The sequence below is a fragment of the Lampetra planeri genome, chromosome 39 (genome assembly GCF_965212315.1).
Source record: "Lampetra planeri chromosome 39, kcLamPlan1.2.h2, whole genome shotgun sequence".
Taxonomy (NCBI): domain Eukaryota; kingdom Metazoa; phylum Chordata; class Hyperoartia; order Petromyzontiformes; family Petromyzontidae; genus Lampetra; species Lampetra planeri.
The window spans coordinates 11156728-11167076 of NC_136145.1; the positions used below are offsets into that span (position 1 = coordinate 11156728).

At 48.6% G+C, this 10349-nt stretch overlaps 1 protein-coding gene across 3 annotated transcripts in view; it reads right to left on the reverse strand.

The window, feature by feature from the left end:
• The window catches only part of LOC144731630 (TBC1 domain family member 25-like), an 89098-nt gene extending 80842 nt beyond the window's left edge, over positions 1 to 8256 (reverse strand). For 2 of the 3 annotated variants that reach the window (XM_078612835.1, XM_078612834.1), the window contains exons 1-3: positions 7263 to 8256; positions 3245 to 3430; positions 373 to 506 (exon numbers count right to left, since the gene is read on the reverse strand). In XM_078612835.1, the coding sequence (XP_078468961.1) occupies positions 373 to 506; positions 3245 to 3430; positions 7263 to 7854 (912 nt within the window). In that variant the 5' untranslated portion in view covers positions 7855 to 8256. Of the gene's footprint in view, positions 1 to 372; positions 507 to 1039; positions 3219 to 3244; positions 3431 to 7262 lie in introns of those variants that run through there. The other variant, XM_078612836.1, reaches the window with a different exon arrangement.
• Between the last annotated feature and the right edge of the window lie 2093 nt (positions 8257 to 10349).

Genomic DNA, 10349 nt, shown 5'->3' on the forward strand with positions numbered 1-10349 from the left:
TCGTAGGTGCTTGCTAACATCACTTGTCCCTACAGTCTGTTGAGGCCATATAGGGGATCTTTGTATTTGTCTTTGTATGGAATTAACAACACTGTGCCCAGCCAGCATGGTTAATTCACACTGTGGAACAGCTATACCCAGATGAATAGGAATTCTGCCAAACTTGGTGGGGTTATTTTTTGCAGTTATTCGTGAGTGGGTTCAGACAATCAATTTGCTGCACTTGAGAACCCAGTCTAATCACTGATGACTGAAGCACAGAGTTGACCAAGGATTGTAAATGATCACAGCTCAGCGCTCTTGACACGGTAAACGCTCTGTGTGTGGCCATGTCTAGGAGGGGAATGGGGCCCGACGGGATGGGCGCGTTACCCGGGCCTGGATGTCAAGGAACGTGAGCTGCTGCTTCTGCGTTTGCTCGGAGGCAAGCGACGCCGGGCCTGGCGTGTGGGCTTGGGCCTGCCTCTCGCCTGCCTGTTGAGCGGCCACCACCGCCACCAGCCTCTCTGTGGAGGTGACACCCAATGTGACCATTTAGGAGAAGGAATGCATTTCACGTGGGATAAACGTTACGCCGCAGTTCAAGTGACTCGGAGATCATAAAATATAAATGTTAGTCGCAGGTTTAAAGGTCGTCAACACAATTTTAAACATCTTTAACAAACTATTAAAATACATGTGATACTACTGTATTACTGTTCACCAAATGTTAAGAAGTTTAGAGGGTCTCAAAACAGATTCTTCAGATGTCATCGAGGTTCAAGATGCTGATTGTTATTCACATCTTGGCTTAAAAGGAAATGTCTGCTGATATTACTTCATATCCATCATCACCAATGTGCAATTATCAGCTATGTGCAATCCACTGCTAGATGGTCTCCCCAAGACGCCACCATCACCTCTCACAATCCCGCGATGTAATTATCCGCCCGTCACATGGACGTAATCTGATGTTTAGCAAAAATACTGTCGTTACTTTCCCATCACTATTTTCTTTTCAACTAAAAATTATGGCTGGGTGGCGGTGGTGGCTACGTACGTGGCTGCCTGCAATCCAGCACCATGGAGGCAGCAGCGAGGGTTGGTGAAACTCCATTCCCGTGGATATCAAGGAGGAGCAATACCCTGGCTCACTAGGAGAAGGCAGTACAGCAGAGTGTGGACTAATTTACATCTGTTTCCAACTGTATGGGGATAGAGTGTTGCCCCCCCCATGTGCCTGGATTTTTTTACGAGTCCTGTGGTTTCCTCCCACATGCATCAACACTCACTGATTGGTTAAAAACGTCTAAAGAGAAAACCCCAATGCAGTAGGACCCTCGTCAAAAAGAGGTCTTGGACTCAAGTGTGGCTCTCGTCACTAAATAAGTAACTTATCCTTACAGATCAGGGGTGGCCAACCTGTAAAAGACCAAGAGCCAAAAAGTACCCATGAGTTCTACAAATAGCCAATTGTATATATGTGTAGTGTCTTGTAAAATCACTCAGACGGACACGTAACAAGTTACCTGCTTTAACTTTATTTATTGCATCAGTTGTAGGCACTCCTAGAACTATCTACACGGTCACTTAGATCTAACTTCTTCCACTCTTTTCTATGTTACACCTCACCTATCCTGTCCTCGGCAGCTCTGCTCCCGGCGACTCCGCACACAGCTTAGTCGCACTCACAGTGTCCTCACACACACAGGCTTCACACACAGTGCCTCAGCACACAGCTTCTTCTCCACACAGAGGGTTCTCACACTCCACCGTTGCCCTCGCCTATGCTCCCTCAGACCCACTTACTCGTCTGTCCTGGGCGGGGGGATCAACCATCACCCGCCCGACGACTCGTGAGGGTTGAGGTCCATTGATGGCTTGAGTGGCATTTATCCGAGAGCTCTCGTGTGTCTCTTTAAGGCTAGCCAGGCTGGCGCCTGTCAGCCCATTAATCAACCCTTATTTCCCGTCTCCCTGGCAACACCTCCGGTGTCAGCGTGCACAACCGGTCGACCCGGTTTGCACCCGCTTAGCCCCTAAATTAGGTGGTGGTTTGTTCGTGCAACCCCATGTTGCACACGCGCACCTGCTTGCCCTCAGTTGCCCTCGGTCAACTGTGTGCACCGCGTATTTCACTACACTACATTTTTCTTCTTATATATAGAAGTCTCTGTACGCGCGTGCTTGTGAGGGATTTGGCTCTCAAACGGTGGGCTTTACGTAGAAAATAATTTGCCAGCCAGCACGCCCTAAGCCCCGCGGTGGGAATAGGCTATTCAGTTTTCCCATCCATAAACTTTGAAGTTGTTAATTAACACATTTGTAGCATTTCAAATGTTATTTATTTATTTATTGCGGGCCATCAACCGTACCAACTGACGCCAATTGCGTGGGGGGGGGGGGGCGGACCCTGCCAAGTGATGCGCATTCGGTCGAGCTCACGGGGGACATTTTCTTTTACGCGTTTAACATGCAATAAATACACACATAACGCTGTGGCTATTTTTTCACAGTGTGATGTCCTCTTCGCCCCCCCCCCAAACACGATGCGTGCGGTTACTGCTATAAAGTCCGTAGATATTAATATTATTACAGCGCTTAGATAGCATTCTTGTAGTCTTATTGTCGATTTGCGCGTGTAACTACGTGTGTCTCTAAAATCGATGTCTGTGTGTGAGTCCATATGTGTTTGTGTGCGTGTAAGTCGATGGGTTTCTATGTGTGTGGGTCGATGTCTGCGTGTAAGTCCATGTGTGTGTCTGCCTTTTTCGCCCGGGCAACTCCGGGTACTTACCGCTAGTATGTATATAAGTGTGTATATATTGGCAGTTGTTGGCACAGCATGGGAGACATTCATTATTTGCTACTGTGATTGTATGTTCTACGTTATGCCCCTTCGATAGAGTTGCATGTGGTGGATGAAACAGCCGCTCGGAAGACGCCAGTTGGTCAATCAATGGATGTTATAGATCCATTGATTTTTTTTTTATATGGCCCCAGTAAACGTGGCACATTGGGCAAACGTCAGCCTACGGCTGGATCTATTGCACCAGCATTAACACAAAGTGGCCCAATGTTAGGTCAACATTGGCCCAACGTTGGGTCATCGTTGGGTCAACTTTGGGTCAACGTTGACCCAACATTGGCCCAGCATTTCTCCAGCATTCCACGTATACTACATCGGTGTCACGTGCACCATACGCAAAGGGTGGGTGGCGGGCGACGGTGGCCGTGGGGGGGGGTGCGGGGGTGCATCTCTGACCGTCCATGCCGTCGGGACGCAGGTGCACGTTGCCGGGCAGCAGTTGCTGCCAGCGGTACTTAAGCACGCGGTACTTGACGCGCTGCTCCTCACGGAGGGCGCTGCGCTCGCGCGCCGTGGACGAACAGGAGTACATCCCGAACAGGAACTTCCACGCCTCGCGCCGCACCACTGCCTCCAGCCCGCCTTGCACCACCAGGTAGTGCCGTCGCGGGACAAGGGAAGGGATGGTGTGGGGGGGGGGGTGTGCAGGAGAATTAGCACCTGCGATTAGTACAGTTGGCTATGTACGGTGCGAAAGAAGGTCAACGTACAATCATTGTTGGGGTGGTTAGAAAGGTGGGGAAGAATTCGTGGTCGGTGTTGTGTCAGGCTGACGAGAAGCCTATAAGCAGCAGGCCTTGTGGCAGTGCTGCTGCTATTAACTCAAAGCACATAGCTCATCCACTCAACATGCAACGTTGGGCAAAAGTTGTTCCACGTTTACTGCGAGGCTCAGGTGAGGTCTAGCATCGCTTAGATCAATAATTTAATGAACCAGACTAAATGCGGTATTAATTTCCCGCACCTCCGATTAGCAGTTGACTACGTCCGGTGTGAAAGAATACATCCCACTGTTGTGGTGTGCGTGCAGTACATGTACGCTACCAGCCCCCTTCTCAATCCACTGCTAGATGACGGCCTACACCACGTCGCATACAGGTCGTGTGGGAGTTATTTGACCGCCCTTCACCGCCCTGGCTGCTCAGTGCCGGTTTTGGTGAAGGTTGGGGAACGTAGATGTGCAGTGCAATGATGGGTTTTTGTTTGCACTGTCTGATACTGATGGACTGGAGCCCAGAGCACCTGTCATGCACATCTCCAAACTGTAAGTCAGAGTGGTCGCAATTGGAATGTTGCGGTCAATTCCTGGTCGGGGTGGTTGTTGACTTGGCCCATCATTATTCTGTGGTCGATAAAAACGAGTACCGCTTTGTGGGGACGTTAACGGTGATTGTCCTGCAGATAGATCGGCCTACGTCAAAGCAATGAGGCATTGTCCCACCGACAGATTTTCATGGCCTGTAAACGGGAGATGAGCATCAATGGACCAATGCTCTTTGAGCCACGGGAAATCACGTTCACCTTTTGACCAATCTTAGTACACCCAGGCGGGTCAACCTGTAGGATAAGCTTGCCGAGACGTAAGTAGCCTGGGCGCATTACGGCTGGGTGGTTCACAGGCAGTGTGTGTGCGTGAAGTACAGTCTTCAATTCCTTTGCTGGCGGAATGAATGCATTGCGTACATTTCTGACACTTGAGGAATGTGACTGGGCCACTTTGGACGCAAGCCAAGGCCTTCAGATGCACAATATGCCATTCTCCCCTCCCGTTATAATTATAATATAATTGGCGACGCTGCACGGACATCAGTGCAGTGCCGACGGATTAAGAAAATGTCCTCGGGGAGAGAGCGGTTCAGGGTCAAATACCTCTAACCAGTGACATGGCTGGTGTTGCAGGGGACGCGGGAGTGTGGAGGGAAGAGCGCTTGGGTACAGCGAGTGTAGCAAAAGTAGCAAATGCTCCGGGTCCCACACTTTCAAGGGCCCCGCGCGAATTGCTTTTGTGTACTTACCTGCGTAGCAGTATTGTATGGGTCACGTACACTCAGCTCTAGTGGCGCCCTCAGTGTGTAGGGGGCGCAGACAAGCCAAGGAGGCTGTTGAGTGACAGGTGTACGACCCATGACTATAATAACCGTTGACCCGAGGTGAGGGGGCCAGAGCCCACTGAGGGAGGGGGCTGGGGGGGGGATAACGGTCAGACCCAGACCCTCTCGAGAGAAGGAGGTTGGGAGAGAGGAGTATATAAAGGGCAGCTCTCCCAGCGTGAGTCAGTCCGCACTCACCTCAAGACCTGAATACATCTAGATAGCGCCCTGGGACTTCCGACCCCCGGCCCTTGTCAGGGTCAGGGCCAGGTCCGAACGGCCAAGTGGCGGCACCCGTTACCCTGGCAAGGTCAGGTGAGCATAGCCTCCCCTAGGTCCCTTAGCGGAGGAATTCCCGATCGCAGAATATAGTTTGAGGGCACACTAAGTGTGAGGACGTATCCTCTAGGCTATCGGGTGGGAGAGGCCGTTACCTCTCCGTGTTAGGGACGCTCTTAGTCGTTAGAGCGAATAAACGGTGTTGCCTACAAAGGGAAGTCTCTGCCTACTTTGTCAACACTACACTTTCAAGCTATCAATTCCGCTTCAGTGATTCTGCACTTACTCTATTACTATAGTACTATACTGCCTTCAACTTTTATGAACGACTGGGTGTTTAAGGTTAGCGATTTGTCATATAATCTGGCTGTATAGCAAATGAAAAAATACAATTACTTTACTATGCAAGTTAAAATGTGTTTTAATATTTGTTTTTTTATATTTCGGGCCCCTTTATAACATATGCTACAGGCCCCGCACTAGCTTAATCTGGCACTGGAGACATTAATCCACTGTACTCTACTGTACTGCTGCAGGAATGGTCCACGAGGACAGTAAATAATTCTGAGGGCCAGGATAGCAAATTGTATGTACAGTATGTTGAACTTTTATCGCACCCTACGTAGCCAACCGTGCTCATGGAGGTGCGGGAAAAATTAATAGCGCATTTGGTCTGGCTCATTAAATTATTGATCTAAGCGACGTCGGACCTCACCCGAACCTCTCAGTAAACGTGGAACTTTGGCCCAACGTGTTGAGTGGCCGAGCCGCGTGCTTTGAGTTAACAGCAGCAGCAGCACCACAAGGTGTGCTGCTTTACAGGCTTCTCGTGAGCCTGACACAACACCGACCAAGAATTCCTCCCCACCTTTCTAACCATCTCACAAATTCTTGTGTATGCACTTTGAACTTCATGGGACCTCATTTGCCAGTACGAAAATATGAGAATAGGTTTTCCCCTTTTTTATGGCAACAAAACAGGTTGTTAAAACACCTAACTGAAACATACTCTTTGGTTCTTTCGGTTAAGTCACGTAGGTAGAAAAATAAATCTTTACGAGGAATCATGTCTGCATTAACCACAATACTTGTGGTCAGAATGCAAACAAAAAACGTACTCTGATAACATATGCATTGTCTTTACAACTGATTGGTTTACACCAGAGACAGCTTTCTTTTGAGCCTCGTCTCAAAACAGTGTTCGACCAGGAGGTCCCATGATGTAGATGTTCACCCCAAGCCCTCATTACTCTAATGCTTGTCTTTGTGCTGTATGCCTTTTGGCGTCCTTTGGTCTAATATCGTTTTGAGACTAGGCTCAAAAGAAAGCTGTCTCTGGTGTGGACCAATCCGTTTCAAAGACAATGCATATATTATTAGAGTACGTTTTTTGTTTGCATTCTGTCCACAAGTATTGTGGTTAATGCAGACATGATTCCTCGTAAAAAGTTAATTTTTCTACCTACGTGACTTTACCGAAAGAACCAAAGAGTATGTTTCAGTTTGGTGTTTTAACATCTTAAGACCTGTTTTGTTGCCAGAAAAAAGAGGAAAACCTATTCTCACACTTTTAACTTATTTCGCACCGTACGTGGCCAACCACGCTAATCCGAGGTGCGGGGGAAGGACAACAAACTAGACACAACAAGCAGTTCTAAAGAAATGATATCTATGGGCCCATTTTTCCAGTATCCAAAATAAAAAAGGCCGTCTCTGGTGTAGGCCAATCAATTTCAAAGACAATGCAAATATTATCAGAAGATGTTTCTTTGCATGCTTTTCCACAAGTACGTGTGGTTAATGCAGACTTCATGCCTTGCAAAAGGTATCTATTTGGTGTTTGAACATCTTAACACATCCTGTTTTATTGTCAGAAAGGGTAAAACATGTTATTTTTTATCACATTAGTTTTCAATCGAGATTTCAAAGTGCATAGCTCCAGTGGCTTCCTAATATTGGAAAGAAGAGCGTTCCAGATGGCCGCAGAAGCGCATTTGAAAGCGCGCGATGCGGTGACTGTCTTTGTTCGATGAGACTCGGCGTACCTTTGAAAATGAGTTTTCTGAAGAGGGACTCGTCCACCAGACGTCCGTCCTCGTCAAACAAGGAGGAAAACTGAGCAGTGCTCACGGCCAGGAGACGGTCACCTCCTTCATCTCCTCCATCGGTGTGTCCACCACGGTCACAACTACCTCCTCCAGCAACGCCGCCCCCATCGTGATGTACACCACCGTTATTAGTAGCAGCATCAACAGCAGCCCCACTACCATCGCCAGTCTCACCGTTGAGACCATCAGCAACCAAACGACGAGCGTTGTCTCCAGGTGTCCCACGGTAATCAACATCTCCACTGACACCACCTTCTTCACCGCGTTCATCTATGCCACCATTATTATTTACACAGACCCCATCACCATCATCATCACCACCACTGCCCTCACCACAACCATCACGACCATCGCCGTCAGCATCTCCACCGCCAACGCCATCACGTCCTGCAGACACGTGGTCTTCATCAATGCCATTGACTCCACCGCTACCCGACTTGTCGATCATCACGAACGTGCTGCCCCTCATCTCCTCTTCCACCTCATCAGTTTTGCTGACCGCCCCGTCACGGGCTGAAGCGTTGCCCATGGGTATCTTATCCCATTAAAATCCTGACCGTGACATCAGCAAGCAGAAGAACAGCAATACGGCTTTCTTTCGGCTCTAAGAAGTCCCGAGCAGAGCTGAGAAAAACATCTGAGACTACATCTCATACGCACGCAGTGGAGCCGTGATTGGTTTTGCGGTGTCAGCTGCGTATGCGGGCGCCCACAGGCGTTGTCGCAACGCTGCCTACCAATTCCTTGCATCTTCTCTGCCTCATCTCAACATCTCCCGATCTATCGTCATCTTTTGGACGGGAGATCACTCCTCTAAACCTGCACCCCCCAGCCCTGCGCCAGAATGTTGTGAATCCGCTTCGCTTCCTTGTCTGCGTCGCGAGAGAGCAGAGGACGGCGAAGTTCGCGTGGATCCCAACCTGGGGCGGGGGTCGGCGACGCTGTGCGGGTATCACGAGTGCACACAGCCATAAATAACAACGTGGCCAAGCCGCCCCAGCCAGTCCACTAAGTGTGCCTCTGGCTAATAGATCCGTGCGGCAGCGACTGCAATGGGATCGGTGCCGAGCTGTGTAGAGGAAATGCAACGACGGTGCTAATCGTTTAAATGACTACTGCATATATTATCAGAGCATGTATGTTTGCATGTTTGTTTGCATATTCACCACAACAACATGTGGTTAATGCAGACTTGATTCCTTGCAAAAGGTATGTATTTGGTGTTTGAAAATCTTTACACCTGTTTTATTGCCAGAAAGGGTAAAATATATTTTTCTCTCAGTATGTTTGCACTCTCCCCGCCACCCCCCCCCCCTCCCCACTGTGTTACATGTTTTTACGTCCCTATTCGACGAAATGACAAAATGTCCAGTGGATATCTGCGGGGCTATGCTCATGGATCGTAATAATGATCATAATTAGACTAAATAGAGAGCGTACTTGTACCCTTTGGTTCTTATACCTACGTGACTTTACCGAAAGAACCAAAGAGTATGGATCCCTGCAGTCACGAAAACTTCAAATCTAGATCGTGCTTGTACCTTTAACCTAAATCTAAATCTTTTTTCTGGCGCCTCTTACTGTCACACTATGTTTGCACTATTTTTTTTATGTGTGTTTTATTTACGACTGTAAAATACCGCGTTTGTCAGTTGTGCAATATGCTTTAAGGACCCTGTGTGCACGCGTTCTCTGCGATATGAATGTACCATATTTGTTTGTGTTGTTGTTGCTGTGCTCACGACACCACGGATCTCCCGTGTAAAATAGCCGGGCAACTGGCTAAACGGGTCCACTATCCGTGTAACAAATCAAATACTGTAAATACAAACTCTGGTGTGCCATGAAGAAGGGGCATTTCCCGAAATGTCGCCTATACAGGAAACAGTTATAATTGTAAGGTCATAGTGTTATTGACGGATGTTGTGAGTGTGTTTGTGTGTGTAACCGTGCTTCTGCACCACTGCCAACGCAGCAGCGTCGTCACCAAATACTGATGTGTTTATGACGTTGCCCTTCCTAAGTACCTACAAATACCCAGCGCCTGCGCATGGCTCTTGACTGACGTTGCTTGGCTTGTGAGGAGCGGTGGCGCAACGGGAAGTGCGCGGCGCTACGGCCAACACCAGTGACGATTATTTGAACCGGTCCTGGACCTCTCCTAGGTCAACTCAGCCACAAATGAGTACCGTACCTGGTGGGATGTGTAAACATCGCAACTAGGGAGATAAAGGCGACCGGGCGTGGTGCAGGCCACCCACCCCTTCGTATGCGGTACCGACCTTCATCGGTGCTCTCTAACACCGTGTTCTTTCATTACAAAGCCCGTGGGTCACTGGCGGCCCCTGGTGGCCTTTTGTGCGGCATCTGACCATGCACAACATGAAAACAACCCTTGAAGGCGGTGTGGCGGGCCCTCACACTTATATCTTATCGGCGAAAGTGATCCCCCTCTGGAAATGAGTGAACAACACTCCTCTAACAATACTTGCCCCAACATTCTGTTCAGGTTATACGGGGATCGTTATCCTTAAGTTTGATTCCCGGCCAGTTTTCGTTAGGGGCCGTCCATAAATGACGTCACGCACCTAGGGGGGGAGGGGGGTCAGACATTTGTGACGATGTGTGACGAGGGGGGGGGGGTTGAGAAATGTGACGTCACATAAAAATGCCCAACTTTAAATAAATATAGACAACACGTTCTACTTAATTAAATTGACGTTTTTATTATTGTTTTCTCCTACAACATCAGAGTGAACCGCCACATTAAATACGCACTACAACGACAATAGTTTAAAGCGATTTGAAGCATGTTTTATTTTTTGGGGGGGAGGGCATAGCTTTGTGTCGTCATATTTGAGGGGGGGGTCTGACTTTTTGTGACGCCGCGTGACGAGGGAGGGTCAAAAATCGTCCAAAATCGCGTGACGTCATTTATGGACGGCCCCTTATCTGTTAAAATATTTCAACTGGGTAATCCCTTAACAACGGAACATCTCGTTTCGAAGGGTGTCCAGGATGTAA